General features: G+C 54.6%; 2 protein-coding genes across 2 annotated transcripts in view; both read right to left on the minus strand.

Moving 5' to 3' along the window:
- Positions 1 to 5,790: 5,790 nt before the first annotated feature.
- On the minus strand, positions 5,791 to 8,422 carry RABAC1 (Rab acceptor 1). The gene is made up of 5 exons (XM_011382806.2): positions 8,251 to 8,422; positions 7,756 to 7,968; positions 7,386 to 7,483; positions 6,116 to 6,217; positions 5,791 to 6,040 (listed from the first exon to the last, which is right to left on the minus strand). The coding sequence occupies exons 1-5, from the start codon at positions 8,301 to 8,303 to the stop codon at positions 5,952 to 5,954; spliced, it is 555 nt and encodes a 184-aa protein (XP_011381108.1). The 5' UTR covers positions 8,304 to 8,422; the 3' UTR covers positions 5,791 to 5,951.
- A 3,790-nt stretch (positions 8,423 to 12,212) lies between these two features.
- ATP1A3 (ATPase Na+/K+ transporting subunit alpha 3) overlaps positions 12,213 to 16,650 on the minus strand; it is a 19,588-nt gene continuing 15,150 nt past the window's right edge. The window contains exons 17-23 of the mRNA XM_023524729.1: positions 15,360 to 15,514; positions 15,159 to 15,282; positions 14,528 to 14,673; positions 13,820 to 13,950; positions 13,293 to 13,394; positions 12,893 to 12,984; positions 12,213 to 12,595 (exon numbers count right to left, since the gene is read on the minus strand). Of these exons, the coding sequence (XP_023380497.1) occupies positions 12,567 to 12,595; positions 12,893 to 12,984; positions 13,293 to 13,394; positions 13,820 to 13,950; positions 14,528 to 14,673; positions 15,159 to 15,282; positions 15,360 to 15,514 (779 nt within the window). The 3' untranslated portion in view covers positions 12,213 to 12,566. The remainder of the gene's footprint in view (positions 12,596 to 12,892; positions 12,985 to 13,292; positions 13,395 to 13,819; positions 13,951 to 14,527; positions 14,674 to 15,158; positions 15,283 to 15,359; positions 15,515 to 16,650) is intronic.

Here is a 16,650-nt window from a genome sequence, read left to right on the forward strand (position 1 = left end):
CAAAAGTCCACATTCATCCAGGGACCCCACAGCTGGGTGCAGAAGCCCCCTGACTCAGTCACCCCAGGAACATTCAGGTGTCAGCGCTCTCAGACTCAGCTGCATTTGGAAGGCACTGAGTCCACAGGCTCTGCACCCCAAGTTAGGAGACTGGAATGACAGTTTCTGCTATCTCAAACTAAAAAAAGGCAATTTTCTGTCTCATGGCCTCCGGCTACACTGCCATATCCCCAGTCTCTGTGGCCTGAGCTACACGACCAGCCGCCATGTTGCCACACACTACACAGTCACATTCCTGGCCTAAGGCCCTTGACCTTAATCTCTGTTATATAGCTAGTCACAACACCCCAAACAGCACACCAGACCCTTGGTATGAAAATATAAGTAGTATCCACAATGCTGTGTGTCATCTCAAATTAAGCCATTGAATCCAGAGTTTGTGTCTCTCCAAACTAGACGAGCGAGCTTCTAGTCAGTTATCTCAAAGTAGACTACAGAACCCCAGTCTCTGATACCCTTGACGAGGTACCCCTAGTTTCTGTCATCCACAAGAGATAGGCCGATCCCCCATCTCGATTCCTTCAAATCCACCAGAATCCACAATCTGTTACCCCATCATTTCCAAATAGATCATGAGAACCCCAACTCTGCTATCCCCAAGCTAGACTTGTCCCACAGTTTCTGAACCTAAACTGAATTATTGTTCAAACTGGCCCCAGACCCAGAGACAAGCAGCCAGCATCACCTAGAACTCAGGGTCTGTATCCAACTATATTGCCCCAAAATAGGGCCCTTGACGTCTGGTCTCACCGCCCCAAACTAGACAACTGACCCCGGTCTCTGTCTCCCCCAAACTGGACAAGAGGAACCCAGTAATTGTCACCCAAACGAGAAAAGAAGGCCAACAATTTCTGTCCCCCCATCTAGACAACTAGATCTAGTCTCTGTCACCTTAAACATGATGATGGATGAATAAGCTCTGCACATCCAACCAGACGATCAGAACTCAAACTGTATCCACGAGTTAACGAGGTGAGCGCCCCATCCCCCCTCTGACTATACAACCAAACCTCCAGTCTTAACCAGTCTGTCATCCTCAAAACGTCCTGGGACCCAGCCTCTATCCCATAATACTAGGCAACTAACCCCCAGACTCGGCCGCTCCAAACAGACAATGGTATTGCTAGGCTCTGTCACTCCACATTGAGCAACTGACACATAACATGTCACCTCAAACTAGAGACCTGGGCCCACAGCCCCATTAATCTTTATCTTCTCAACTAGACTCCAGTGTGTCATCCCAACCTGGACAACCAGGCCCCTGGTCCCACCCGCTGAGAGAACCAAGCAAGTGAATTCTCATTCTATGTCACCTTAAACTAGATCTTGGAACCCCAGTCACTTCATCCCAAACAGGACAACTGATCTAATTTGTGTCATCACAAACTAGACAACTAACCTCTGGGTCTCTGTCACCCCAAACTCAAATTCCTAGTCTCTGTCACCCCAGGCCAGGTCCTTGGATCACAGAACCCCTCATCTCTGCCACCCCAACCTAGACAAATAAACCCCCGCTTCTGCTGTTCCAAACCAGACATCTGGACCCCCAGCCTCTTGCACGCCACACTACACAAAGAAACGCCACAGTCTTCTGAGACCTCAGTCGTGACAACCACGTCAGTAATCTTTGCCTTCCAAGCCAAATGACAGGACCCAGTCAGTCTGTCACCCCCAACTAGGTGACAGATCTGTAGTGTCTGCCGCCTCAGCCTAGCCCAGGGGCCAAACCAAAGCCCTGTACCCCAGTGTCATCACCCCAAACAAGATAACCAGTCCCTCGGGCTCTGTAACCCCAAGCCAGACAACTGGCCTATGTCTCTGGCACCCCATGAGATAACCAGACCACAAGTCACAGAGATCCCAGTGGAGTCCTCCAGACACCCAATTTCTGTTGCTCCAAACTAGTAACTGAACGCTCAGTCTGGCATCTCAAATCTTAAAATTTTGGTGCCTCAACCCGCAACTAGATTACCATTCTGTTGCCCAGAAAGAGACTAGGTAGCAATTCTGATACTCCTATAAAAGCTCCAGAACTACCAGTCTTGGCCACCTCAAAAACTAGACAATCAGACCCCTAGTCTGCCACCACAAACTAGACCTTAGGATCCCAGCCCCATCACTGCAACTGTGACAAGAATCCGTCTCTGACACCTCAAACAACTCCAGTCCCTGTCACTCCCAACTAGAAGAGTCCCTAAGCTGTCACTTAAAATTGGGGAACCAGACTCACTGTTTTCAACACCAAACTAGATAAGATGTTCTCCAAACTAAACAACGCGGTCCCCCCAAGTCACTGTCATTTCATGCTAGGCATTAAGACCCCCCAATTCCTATTGTCCCAAATCATGTAATAGGACCCTAGGCTCTGTCACTATCAACTAAACAGCATTGGTGCCCAAGGAAACAACCAGACCTCAATCAGGCTGCTTCCAGCCAAGGGGACACCCTACCTTGTCTTCCCAAATTAGGGTCCTAGACACCCAGTGTCATGATCCCAAATTGCTACCTAGACACCCAGGCCTCAAGAATCCCCTTCTGCGTCACCTCAAGCTAGATAAATGACCACAGTCTCTGTCACCTCAAAGTTGATAGCATCCCCAATTTTTCTTACCCCAAACTGGACCCCAAACAAGACAACCAGAGGCCCAGTCGGACACCCCAAATGAGGTGTAGTCACTCTCTGGCTCTGTCACTCTATAATGGACAACTGGGTCCCTTGTCCCTGTCACCCCAAACCTGGCCTACAGGTTCTTTAATCATGCAGTTGACAACCAGGTCCACAATCTGTCTCTTGCAACCAGCCAAATGGACCCCCAGCCTCTGTCATCACAATAGACCACCAGACTTTTGGTCTTTGTCCCCTTGATGAGACACTAAGCCCCCAGTTTCTGTTACCACAAAACAAACCTCTCAATCCCAAGGTCACCCAGAAAGTGATAAGTGGGAAAATGGAGCCCCAGTCTTGACCACCCTGTATGGAAGCTTCTGCTCTCAGCATCTCAGTAATTCAACATCAGAACGAGGGACCTATAGTCAGTCACCCGCAGATTAGGCCTCTGGACTGAGTCTCAACTTCCCGCTGCCCCTAGGACCAAGCTGCCCACCGCTTGACTCAGGAATCTCAGCCCTAGGTCCCTGGGCCGCCAGCCTCAGTCACCTCCAACGAGGCACCTGATGGTCCATATTCACTCAGGCCCCACAGTGTAAACCAGACAGTGACCACCCAGCGCTGTGGAGATGAAGACTGTCTCCTCTGGGACCTGGTATCTGCATCGACAAACGAATGCTCTCTGCTATCCACACACTGGGACTAGGATGCTGGTTTCAGGGTAGAGCAGAGTCCCTGACTTGGCCTCGGGCACCTCAGGCCATCTCCCAGGACAGGCGTGGCTCTGGCTCCGGCTCCCTCCCTGGAGAAGGCCAGGCGGAAGCACTGTTCCGCCCTCTGGTGGTTGCCACTGGAAGCATGCCCCTGGTAACTGTCTAGGACCCGTGTGTGGACTGATACCCAGGCCGCCTAGTCTTCCCATTGTGCTGGAAGCCTGAAACCCGGAGGAGGGGTGGGGGGGTCATCATTGCCTGTCCCTGCACTCAGTTCCCACACGGGTCAGTCGCCAAGCCCCAGCCCTCCTCCTGAATGTGCCTTCCCTCTCCATTCCACGTCCTGGCCTCATCTTCCCCACATGGCTCATCCTCCCTGGTCTCACTCCATCCAGCCCAACCCCAAACAAACCGAGAGGAATATTTCTAATGTTCACACCTGAATCGGTCCTTCCCCTGCTCAGAACCCTTCTATAGTTCCACATTACCTTTAGCTAAAATTCAAAGACCTCACCTTGGCTTGTCCTGCATGATCTGGCCAACAGCCTCCCTGCCAGTCTCCTAAGGATGTCCCCTCACTCTTAAGCACTGCCTCGTCACAGAGCAGGTCCGACCTCAGGGCCTGCGCACTAGCTGGTCCCTTTGGCTGGACCACTCTTCCCCCAGACCTCCAAGGGTCCATCTCCTCCTCACTGCCCAGCAAGGCCCTGCCGCCCCGCTCAGCGAGCCCGGCACCTTCCTCAGCCACTCTCTAGCCCCGCTTGATTGACTTCTGTGCACTTATCACTGTGTGAGTTTCCTGTTGCTGGGTGTGTGGCGCGCCCCTCCAGCTGGACGCGAGGTCCCAGAGGACCTCATCTGTTTGCAGCCCTGACATTTCCCTGGCACCTAAGCCAGCGTGTCTAGTAAGAACAGAATACGCGCCATGAATGTGACCTTACACTTTCTACTTAATCAAATTTTAAAAAGTAAAAAAGGAGAAAATAATTTAAACAAGTATATCCATTATCCTTCCAACACATAACCAGTATAAAATATCATGGGGAGTTTTACGCCCTTTTCCTACTCAGTCTTCGGTATCTGGTGTGTACTCTACCCTCACGGCATGTCTCAATTTGGACCAGCCAGGTTTCAAGCGGCCGCCATCTGTGACAGGATTCCAGAATGCTGGGTACTCAGTGATAAACACTTGCTGAATGAACAATGAAACGGTGAATTTTGGTGACGAGACACAAGGTGGGAGGCCATGCCACCTGCAGCTTTCTGTGGCTGGCTCGTGTCCGTCAGGGCTCACTGAAATGTCCCGTTCTCAGAGAGCCCTCCCTGGTCAGCCCCATCTGAAGTAGCTTTTCGGGCCCTCTCCGTCACCTCACTTGTCACATGTGCCTGGAGCTTTCCCTACCAGGTGGGACTCTTTTGTCAGCATTTCCACGAGTCTTCGCATTATAATGAAAAGCAAATCGTGTCCCTTTCGCCTCACCCAGAGTGAAGCGAAAGCCCTCACTGAAACCTGCAAGTCTGTCACTCTCATCCAGCTCACCTGCTGCAGCCACACCGCCACACCGGCCTCCTGACCCCCTCGACCTCCGGGCACACTGCCGTCTCTGGGCCTTTGCACCCACTCTCCACTTCCTCTGCCCAGAACATTCTCCCTCCCAAGCATCTGCAGCTCCATTCAGGTCTTCACTGATGTCACCTCACCTCAGGGAGGCCTTCTTTAACCTGTATCTCATTTCCAGAACTTACTCTGGGAGGAACAGACTGCTGTCCTTAGCTGCTTGTGTAGCTAGCTCCTGGCTGGCTTCTTAGAACTCGGATTTCAGGAGGGTCCCCACCATTGCCTGATAGGAGCGGCTCACTTGTCTACACTATTTGTGCAAATGACACTGTTTCTGTGGAACACCTACTTTCCTTCTGGGAGTCTGGAATTTGGTCCGTGCTATATAGAGTGCTTAGGTGGCCACCCCCAGCAAAACGCCTGGGCTCTGCGACTCTAATGAGCTTCCCCGGCAGACGTTTTACAGTTATCACAATTCACTGCCGGAAGCAACAAGCACGTCCGATGTGACTCTGCTGGGAGAGGACTCTGGGACGCTTGTACCTGGTCTCGACTTCGCCCCATGTGACTCTGCTGTGTCCTTTCATAGTAAACTATAGCCGTGAGTCCAACTGTGTACTGAGTCTCCCTAGCAAATCATCGAGCATGGGGGTGGCCTGGGGGACCCCTGGCACAGTCTCCCTTCCCAACTCTTTTCTTCTCCTTGGCGTGCATCGCCGTTGGCCATCCTTACCATATTTTAGTTATTCATCTTGCTTACTGTCTTCTCCCACTGAAGTCCCTCTGTCTCGGTCTCTGCGGTTCCCCAGCATCCCCCCGCACAGATCCACAGAAGATCCTGGGAGAGTACGTGCTGCATGACACAACTACGACAGCTTTATTTCCAAAGCTGGGTCCCTCCTTGGGCCTGGGATAAGAAGGGGGCCTCTGGCCGGAGCAGCAGAGCTGTGCAGGACAGCGGTGCAGAGATGGGGCAGCTGGTTCGGGAGGCTGGCAGGTCCTGGGAGATGCCTCACACCGGCTCCATCTGCAGCTCTTCCCCGTCCACGGTCTCGATCTGGTGCAAGGCGGCGTGGGAGCTGATGACCACGAGGGTGGCTCCTGCAGGAAAACAGGCAGCTCAGGGCCTCGCTCCCTTTTCTGGCCCCTACCTCCGCCACCAGACCCTGTACTTACCCAGGACCCAGAAGACAGCTGAGCCTGCACCAGCCAGCCAGAAGAAGGGAAAGGAGACGGCCCCAGCTAGAGCATACTGATGGGCAGGGCTCACCTCTCGGCCTGGGGGCAGATGGCATTGGAGCAGCTGTTCAGACATGTGTCCCCGCTCCCAAAGTAACCCCAGATGCCCCCCAACAGTCCGCTGTCACAAGTTCTGGGTGCCTCAGGAACATTCAAACTTCTCATGCCAAAGCCCTCAGAGTCCTGGCCCCACCCATTTTCCCGATATCCCCACTGTCCACCAGAATACAATACACCCTCCTCAGCCCCCTGCCCTCTGCCTTCAACCCCACTTCCTCTAGGAAGCTCCCAGCCTCCCACTCCCCCAGATTAGGGCTCTCCAGCTTCAGCCCACACTCACGCAGACCAGGAGTTTTAATCTGGTGGCCCAAGGGCCAAGTCTGACCTGTGGATGTGTTTTTTGAGCCTGCACAATGTTCCCTAAGAATTTGTGGATGACAGAGAAGTGAAATGATTTCACATAACAACAGATTTCTGGTTTCTCTTGGCGGATTGGAAGATTGGGTCTATAGGCCCCAGGGGGCAGCAGCAGCAGAAGCCAGGTCACAGCTGTGCTCCAGGGGCTCCCTCCATGCCCTGTGCTTGGTCACCATGCCTCTCTACCAGCCCACCTTTGTCATGTAGATAACCTGCAGGTCCCTGAAGGAGTCTGTCTCAGGGCTACTGCTTATCTGATCTCAACTCTTCTCTGTCCCCACTCTAAACCTTGAGCTTCCCTAGGGTGGGGACTCAGGCCCCTCTTCCTTTCAAATGGTGTTTGGTACCAGTCTGTGACCACATGAGCTGCAGGCCTCAGCTTCTCTCTCCCTGAGAAGTCCCAAGATCTTTTTGGTCCCACCCCAGGAAGCAAGACAGAGAAGGGGGACAGATCTAGGCCAGCGTAAGATCGCCACCTACTGTCCAGTGTGGGTACCTGCAGCTGACGCTTTCTGCAGAGAGGTTAGGGAGGGAGAGGGGTAGGTTTAAGGAACAAGAACTAGGTGATGAGCGGGTTCTGGGGAATTCCACTCTAGGTTTGGGGAATAACAATTTGGGTGGCTGAGACCTGATGGGAGCATCTGGTGCATCTGAGATTTTAAGGGATGGGGTTTGGGGGCTCAAGCGCAGATCTAGGCTTGGGTAGACGTGGGTTTGGGCCTGGAGCTTTTTGTTCCAAGAGACCAGGATTTGAGGGGTCAGGGATACATCTGGGCAGGAAATTTCTCACCAAAGAGCACAAACTTGGACTGCAACGTGCGCAAATAAAGGATGTAACAGGCACCAAAGAAGACGGCCAGAGCCACCAGTAGCATGGGGGACGTCAACCTGGAGAAAGGTAAAGAGGCATCGGTCAGGCAGCTGAGGATGTTTGACCCAGCCAGGGGGACCCTGACCTACACTAGCGGAGGACAGGTTATGTCCTTGAGATCAGGCAAGTTCAGGTCACATTTGGTCACACCGCGTCCTGGCCAGGCTGATGCGGCAGTAGGGACCTGGCCTTTTGGTGAGTTTGGCAGGTGAGAGGAGGGGCTGGCCGCTGAGGGCCGGGCCGACCAGTGCGACCTGAAGGGGGCGAGGTCGGGCGGAGAGGCACTCACACGCAGTACAGGATGAGGCCCAGGAACACGAACACATAGTTGCTCTGGTAGTACTCCACGTTGCGGACGAGGCGCTGGCACAGCTCGCCCAGATTGCGGGGCCGCGAGAAGCGCCGCTGGTCCACGAAGGTGCTCCAGGGCCGGATGGTCGCGCGGCGTCGCTCCAGCCACTCACGGCCGGCGCCGGATGGGATCAGTTTCGGCAGCAGGGTCCTGGTGGGCGGGGCCAGGTTAGCTAGCGGTGGACCTGGATGGGGGCCTCAGGGAGCCAGACTCCGGGGTTCTGGGGGCGGTGGGTGGGAAAGGGGGGAAGAGTCCGAGACTCCTGGACCCCAGGGGAAGAGGGGGCTGAGGGCCCAGACTCCAGAGTCCTCGAAGAGGAGTCCAGAGGCCTAGACTCTAGTGTCTGGGGGCCCGGATTCCTGGGACCCGAGGGAGGAGGGGGCGGAGGGCCTGACTCCCGAGTCTCAGGGGAGCGACAGCCGGTTTGCTCACGCGGCGCTCAGCCCTTCCTCCTCGGCATCCTTCTGCTGGTCCTCAGCCGCCATGCCTGCGTCGTGAGGGGTAGAACCGCTGTAACGAGCCCCGGGCTCCCCACACCCTGCCCGCCCCGCGGGAGCCGGGCCCCACCCAGCCGAGTGGACGTGGCAGGGTTCGGGAGCCGCTGAGGGCGGGAGTTCTGCCGCTGAGCACTGTGGGAGTTATAGTCCTGATGATGTCGGGGACGGCGGACGCCATGATGGTGGTCTGGCTCGCAAGGCGCGTTGGGAAATGTAGTCGCTTAAAGCAACGATGAGCCCTTGTGGGCATTGTGGGAGTTGTAGTTTCAGCAGCCGAACATGTAGCGTCAGGGGAGGGGGATTGTCACGAGTAGGCGTTATGCGAGCGCTTAAGGAACAAGTGCTGTGTACTCTCTCCCGGGCAGGGTATAACGGGACCTTCTAGAGCTGTCGTTCAGACTCTAGAGGGCGTAAGAAACACCTGAAGGGCTTGATAAAACACTACATATTTTGATTCAGAAGATCTGGGGTGGTGCCCATTCATAGGTATTTTTAATCAAGTACCTAATGCTGATGCTGCTAGTGCCTGGACCATGTTTTGAATAGTGAGACTGTAGAGAATTCGTGGAAATTCCTTCCTCGAAGCTAGTGAGAGGGCCGTAGTTGCTGCAAAGTTTCCCCCACAACCCTGGGCTCCCAGGGTTGAATGGGTTAGGACTAGGGACCTAGAGACACCCTTTCGATAGGAAAGAGAGAAGTAGGAAAAGGGAAAGGGTGAGAACTTTTAAAAGAGGAGGTTGTTATAATTAAAAGAGCTGGAATTCTGGAGTCAGAGGTGAAAATCCAGGCTGTTGACCTCGTCACCTCCCTGAACCTCTGTCTTCACCTGAACAGTGGGCATCCTGCGAGTACCACCCTTAAACAGTTTAGATGATTCAGTTACATGGTCTGAGTAAAGTGCTTAAGTCTTGATACTTTGTAACTGCTCAATAAATGGTAGTGGATGTTATTGCTACTATATTATCGTGAATGTTATGATTATTCCTACAGATCAGCCTTCTCAAGTATAACAGCAAAGTATTAGGGGCTCCTGGCCCTGTGGATGTCCCGAAGAGTGGCTGGTGTCTGAGGCCTGAGCCTTTCCTCTCCCTAGTTCCCACGGCCGTGGTTTTCTCAGTCTTTGCCCCTACCCCTGCCCCTGCCCCTGCCCCTGCCCCTGCCCCTGCATGAATTGTGGGAAAACGGCTGGTGCTCTAAAGGTGTGCACAAAACAGCCTCAAGAATGTGTGTGTAAGGAAGCCTGAGCCCCCTTTCATGGACTGAGGGCCTCGTTTTCCAAGGTTGGCTGAGGCTGGAGTAGAATTCCCACATGGGAAATCCAGGCAACACCGAACCCCAACTTTTATCTTCCAAGGTCCACGTTCCTTTTGGGTTTGGGCTTTGAGGCCTGGTGTATTTCCGGGAGATGAGGAAGATGCCCCTGCCTCAAGGGGCTGGTGGAGCGATAGGCAAAGAGGCCTCCTGGGGGTGGGACAGTGTCCCAAGCCGAAGCGCAGTGAACCACACTTTGAAGATCAGTCTGGCTCATTACTGTTTACTTCCCATTTGTCAGCCCTAGACTTTTAGTGGAGTCGCATTCAGTTTTCTCACTTGGGTCCAGGTTGGCTTCAGGAAAGAAAAGGCGGATGGTGAGTACATTAATGGGGGAGCAGTACCTGAGTTCAGAGGTCACCAGTGACAGAGCCCCCAAGATGAAGATGAATCTTGAGGAGCAGAGAGTTGGAGGCACAGGTCCGGCTGCTTCCTCCCATGGCCAGCCTTGGGAAATTTGGGTTTGACTTTTGTTACGAGAGCTGCGGGGCTTCCTTATAGGAACTCATTGAAAGTGATTTTACTCCATAATCCACCAGGACTTGTTCTGAGCAGAGGATATTAAGGCAAAGGCCTGGAGGTGTCGAACATCATGGACCGTGGATAGTGGGGTCCAGAGGCAAGGACACTGTGGGAGGGGCTCTCTGAGCGGAGCATGGGGAGAATCTTTGAGTCAGGGGATTTGGGGAGATGGGACCTGGTCCCAGGGGTAGTGTGTGAGAGCAGCCCTTGGAAACCGATTATGGGAGAGAGGGCACTGAGGCAGAGATATTGTGAGAGATGGGAGGACCGCTTCTCTCACAAGAAGATGGTGGAAGTTGGGGTCCCTGAGAGGGGATCTTTGGTAGGTGGGCCCTGAACTAGGGGATGGTGCAAGATGAGGGAGCGCCCGAAAGGACTGGGAGATGGACCCTGGCCCGTGGTCCCTCCAACCAAGGCCTCCTTCTTGCCTCTTGGATCCTCAGAGGAAGATCTGGGAGGGTAAGAAGACCTTAGCATAGACAATCAGAAACGTGGGTTATACCCTTGCTGACCTGGAGGAAGTCCCTGCCCTCTCTGGGCCTCTGAGTGCCCACTTGTCTATGGGAGCCTTTCTCACACTGTACCCGATGAATAAAATAGTTTCTGCGGCCTCCCTAGGAGAGTTCCAGGCTCACGTAACCCCTCCCAGGACCAGGCTCTGTCCTGGGCATCATGAACAGTGCCTGGTACACATGGCCCTGCCCTCTGACTAACCCCACATCAGGTTCAGGCACTCCTCCTTCAGCCATGAGTGTCAGTAGGTGTGTGCAGGGGACATGTGCACACACCTACTGACACTCATGAGCTCTTAGCATCCCGGTCCCAGCCCCTCCTCTGACTCTCATCTCTGGACTGCGTTAAGAAGGCTGCCTTGAGGGAAGTAGTACAACCGCCCAACCAGAATGGCTAAAATTCAAAAGACTGACGATATCGAATGTTGGCGAGGACACGAAGCAACGGGAACGTTCGTGCAGCGTGGGACTGCAGGATGACGTGAGAGTTTTGGAAAGGGTCTGGCTATTTCTAGTAAAGCTAAACACGGTCTCTCCCATGACCAGCAGTTCCACTCCTAGGCATGTACCCAACAGAGAGGCATACACGCGTCATTACTAGAATGTTCCTTTTCCTAGCAGCACCCAGTGTAACATTCGCAAAGTGGGAACAATCCAAATGTCCATCAATAAGAGACTGGATGAACGAATGTTATACTCACACAAATACTACGTAAAATACTACGTAACAATGAAAGTGGGCTACAGACCCACACGACCATGTGAATGATCTCACAAACATGTTGAGAACAAGAAGTCAGACACACGAGACAACATGCCATAAGGTTTCCTTTGTACAAACACGGCACGACTAAAGGATGGTGACAGAAATCAGATCAGCAGTTGCTTCTGGAGCGGGGCTGACTGGAAAGAGGCACAGGGGAACTTTCTGGGCCGATGGAAGTGTTCTGTATTGATCTGGGTGGTGGTTATGTGGATGTAATTGTTTAAAGCGTTGAGCTGTGCCTTTAAGATTTGTGCATGCCATGGTATGAATGTTTATTTCAATAAAAAGAGGAAAGAGCACAGTGACTTAGAGCTCGGACAGCCTAGGTACAAATCCTAGATTTGTCGCCTCTCAGCCGTGTGACCTTGAGCAAGTCCCTTTTTCCCCCCACCTGTGAGGATTAAATGAGCTGATACACAGAAGAGAGCAGAGCACAGGGTGGACGCTCGATGAATCGCTACCATTGTCATCATCACAGGCGTCACTGTCACCGCTCCGCAGGGTCCAAGTCCAACATGAGAGCATCTTGAGTCTGAGTCCCTTCCTCTCCCCGGTTCTGATCCCATAATCCCATCGCTTGGCGAATTCAAGCTGCTCTCACTTTAACTTTCATTGCATCTAAAACTCCATGACTTGATGACCCTGAGATCCTGTGACTTCCGAGCTGGTGCCAGGTGAAATTCCTGGTGCTGTGTGACTCCCCCGGCCACATGTGCCAGCACAAGGGACACCATCCCACCCACATCTCCGGTCCAGAAAGCAAGCACGACACACACACACCACTTCTCTCTCCCCACTGATATATTTGATAATTGTCCAGAACCAGAGATGGCATCAGCCGGGGTTGAGGGGGAGTAAAAAAGAGCCCAGGGAGGGAGCTGGGAGGTCGGGATGAGGAGAGGGCGAGAAACAGAGACACAGAAAAGAGAGGAGAAAGGCAGAGGCAGGGGGCAGGGAGAGAAGCCAGCCAGAGGAAGTCTCGAGAGGGAGGGGGCAGGAGATCCTCTGAGGGGTTAGGGCCACGGTGGGGGCCACGGGGAGAGAGGGCCCCTTCCCCAGAATACAAAATGGGGGGGCCTGGAGGGGGCCATCCTGGGCTTCGGGGACAAGGAAGAGATGGGCGAGGTGGTGGGGTCGAGGTCAGTAGTAGGTTTCCTTCTCCACCCAACCTGGAGAGACAGAGGAGGAAAGAAACAGATGGAGAGAAGCACAAAGACAGAGAGAGAGTTAGAACGATGCAGGAAGGAACCGCAAAGGACAGAGACGTGTGGAAAGACAAACAGGAGGCCCAGAGAGACAGGAAGAGAGGGAAGAGATGGAAAGGGAAGGGAGAGAGACCCCGAAGAGAGACGGGGGACAGAGTGAGGTTAGCATCAGGCTGGTCACCACAGCGCTTCCCCACCCCCTACCGCCCGAGCTCCTGGCCTGTCCCTCCAGCCTCCCCTCCCCCGCCCCAGCCTCCTCACCCCCCGGGTTCCTGCGCAGGATAAGTTTACGGATTTCATCATAGACGAAGATGAGGAAGCTGTAGGGGAAGGCACAGAACCACCAGCTGGGCCTGCAGAGATGGGACAGCAGGAGAGCGTCAGCACGAGGCCACAACGGGAGCAAGGGGCAGAGTCCCAGAGGACAGGAGAGGCCGCGCCAGGGTCCCCCTCGACCCCTTCCGCCCACAGGGGAGGGTGCCCTGGCCATGGCCGCCGGCCAGGGTCTGCAGAGTGCCCACTGTGAGAATGTCCCAGAGGGTGCGGAGGCTTGGTGTCATTGGAATGAGGACTGCCGTGGGGGACACAGAGGCGGGGCCTGTGAGGCTGTCCCACAGGGAAGGCTCCTCGGAGGACACTGGAGGTGGCAAGGAGCACTCACTTGAGAGGGTACATGCGGAGGGCCACGTCCATGCCGGGGCAGTACGACAGGAAGGCAGCGAGGGCCGTCTCCTCAAACAGCCCGAAGATCAGGATCTTATTCCTGGAGGCACAGGCAGAGCTGGACCCGGGGAACCTGACCAGCACCCCCACCCACAGAGACAGAAGCACACCCCGAGGCAGATGGAGAGACGGACATGGACATGGAGACACACGGAGGTAAAGACACAAAGAGAGAGGCAAAGACAGATCCAGGGAGGTGGTGACATTGAAAGACAAAGACAGACAGAGACAGTGACAGACACAAAGGCAGGCAAGGGTGCAGAAAGGTAAAGCAGAGCTGGAGAGGGACCCAGTGACACCACACACACACACGCGCACGTGCATGCATGCACGCGCGCACGCGAGAGACAGACAGAGACCGAGAGAATCCAACGCAGACGTGACCACTTGAGAGAAAATCAACTCAGAGGCAAAAACTGAAACAGAGGACAGGGGCAGACGTGGCCAGCCCCGCACGGCCCTCACTTCATGCCCTGCTGGAAGACCGAGTTCCTGCGCGTCTTGCAGATGATCAGGTCAGCCCACTGGACGACCACGATGCTCACGAAGAAGGCCGTGTGGCACGTGAACTCTACCACTTTCCTCTGCTCGTAGGTCTGCAAGAGCCATGACCAGCGTGCAGGATGCAGTCAGTGTGGCCGCAGCCTGGCCCCAAGCCCGGCCCCCAAGCTCCCATCTGCACCCCGGGCAGAGTAGGGACTCTGTCTCAACGGAGTCCCCCAGAGCCTCAGAGATGTCTCCCCTCTTAGGCTAAATGCCCCACGGGAAGAATCAGGAGATGTGCAAGGAAGGAGAAAGGTTAATGGTGACCTCGGTCATCAGCCAGGGACCAGGGACCACTCCTGGCGTGGAGGAGAGTGGGAGGAGGTCAAGGACCCCGTGGGCCTCCAGAGGAGACAAACACCAGTGAACTTTGAAGGGACAGACAGAGATGGGGAAGAAACAGCGAAAGCATCTTGCCTGGTAGTATGGAGCATGGCCAGTGGACACCGGGCCCATGACAGGCTGGGCTGAGAGTGCCAGGAGGCCCTACGTGCTCAGAGAGGGTCTGGATATGGCCCCTGGAGCAGAGGGGCCATCGTAGGAAGCAGGACAGCTTGCCTGGGGCTCCTACTGTGGACAGGCACACTCACTGGGAGCCCTCGCCATGCCGTGGGGTCCAGTCCCACTCACCCACTGCTGCCCGTAACTGTCCTCAAGGTCATTGACAGTGCGGTCATCCCAGTTCAGCCGGATGCCCACCAGGTTGCCGGGCAAGAAACCATTTTCCGCCAGGATCACAAAGTAGGAGAAGAAGCCGCCCAGAGCCTGAATCATTCCTGGGAGGAGGGGAGAGGGAGATGAGGAGAGGCTCGGGATTGCCCAGTGCACCTCGGGGGCCCCCGAGACCCCCACCAGGAGAAGGGCAGGCCACCTCCATCCTCTTGTTGGAGCATCACCCAGGCCTCCGGACGGCAACCTGAGGGCGTTACCTGGTGGTGAGCACCTGAGTTGGGCCTCTAGGACAGGAGCCTCAAATTGGGGGCTGTCCTCAGATGGATAACCTGGTGGCTCCATCCCACCTGACCCAGGCCACCTGAGCTGCCACTCGGGTGCACCCGCCTCCGGGCCTGTCCTCCACCTGTGCCGGCCCCGCCTGGAAGACCACTACCTGACTGCAAGTCTCCCTTCCAAACCTCCGGCACTGAGGGCTGCTTCTACTGTGCTCGTTCAGCACGAGGTTCTGCCTGCCCACAGCGGGCCAGGCGCCGCTGCAGGGCCTGGGCATCCAGCCGTAAGCGAGACGGGGTCCCCAGGTCCTCACCAATCTGTCCGTAGGCCATGCTGATGAGCCTCTCGTTGACCAGCTTGTCAGTGCGTGGATTCCTGGGCTGTCTCTTCATGATGTCGCTCTCGGCAGCCTCGTATGCCAATGAGATGGCAGGGACCTGGGCAGGGAGAGTCCAGGTGAGCCGGGGAAGGGGGACCCTGCCCTCCTGGGGCCCTGGGGGTGGCTGAGGCTCACCATGTCAGTGCCCAGGTCGATGCAGAGGATGGTGATGGTGCCCAGAGGCAGCGGGATGTTGGCCATGATGAACAGCAGGAAGGGTGTGATCTCGGGGATGTTGCTGGTCAGGGTGTAGGCGATGGACTTTTTCAGGTTGTCGAAGATCAGGCGGCCTGTGGCATGGCAGGCTCAGACCTTCGGTGCCCCCGCCAGGTGCCCCATGCCCCCGTCCCTTCCCTGCCGAGTCCACGTGTCCTCCCTAATCCATTCCCTCACCGCCCCCTGCCCCGTTTCCACACGAACGTCCAACCCTGTCACCTCGTTCCACCGTTCTTAAAACAGCCACTTTGGAAGACCGTTTGGCAGTTCTATGAAACATCCCCTCCCCTACCGACCCAGTAATCCTGCTCCTAGGTTTACGCCTGAGAGAAATCAGTGCTTATGGCCATCGAGAAGAGAAGCAAGTGCAAGAATGTTCACCATAGCATTCGTCCCAAAAGCAAAACCCAGAACTGACCCCAATGTCCAGCCACGGGGGAGCAGGTAAATAAACTGTGGTCCCTCTCCACAACAGAATATCACTCAGCAAGGAAGAGGAATGAGCTATGCCACACCCAGCTCCACGGATGAATCTCACACACATTACATCAAATGAAAAATCCAGACACAAAAGCACGCAGAGCGTACTGTTCCATTTAGGTGGGATCTGAAACTAATCTATGGCGCCAAAAGTCAAGATAGTGGTTATTTCTGGGAGGGGAAATACGGACTGGAGAAGACCCGACAAAACCCTAATGGTGGCTGGAAATGTTCTCTCTCTTGATCAGAGTCTGGCGGTTGCACGGATGTGTACGTGGGTAAGAGGTCATCCAGCTGCTCAACTCACTGTACGTATGTCATAACCCAACAGAAATTCAATCAGTACAGTAAGTATAAAGTAAAAAGAAACTAAAGACGAACCCAGCCAGCCTCTCCCTCTCCCTTCCCTCACATGCTCAGAGACGTGGGCCACGAGATACGTCGTCAAGAGGGAACAGAGAAGCAGGCTGCCCGTCTAATCTCAGAAGCTAAGCAGGGTCGGGCCTGGTTAGTACTTAGATGGGAGACCACCTAGGAAGATCAGGTACTATAGACTTAAAAAAGTAAAAAATAAGGATTGTAAACTGACAAGGTCCTTGCAATCTGTGAGGTCAACCAAGGGTTGCCTTGCCTAAAAAAAAAAAAAAAAAAAAAAGCAGGCTGCATGCAGGTGTAGGTGGTTTGGTCACCTTTGTGTAAAAATAAGACCCTTAGGTGTTCACACCTGCTG

This window comes from Pteropus vampyrus, unplaced genomic scaffold, assembly GCF_000151845.1.
Source record: "Pteropus vampyrus isolate Shadow unplaced genomic scaffold, Pvam_2.0 Scaffold490, whole genome shotgun sequence".
NCBI classification, from domain to species: Eukaryota; Metazoa; Chordata; class Mammalia; order Chiroptera; family Pteropodidae; genus Pteropus; species Pteropus vampyrus.

Excerpts from the sequence above, each read along its gene's own strand:
- RABAC1 (XM_011382806.2), bottom strand. The coding sequence starts at position 8,303 with ATGGCGGCTGAGGACCAGCAGAAGGATGCCGAGGAGGAAGGGCTGAGC. Across the intron at positions 7,969-8,250 it reads GAGGAAGGGCTGAGCGCCGC|GACCCTGCTGCCGAAACTGA; the intron begins GTGAGCAAACCG and ends CCCGCCCACCAG. Across the intron at positions 6,218-7,385 it reads GTCCAAGTTTGTGCTCTTTG|GCCGAGAGGTGAGCCCTGCC; the intron begins GTGAGAAATTTC and ends ATCTGCCCCCAG.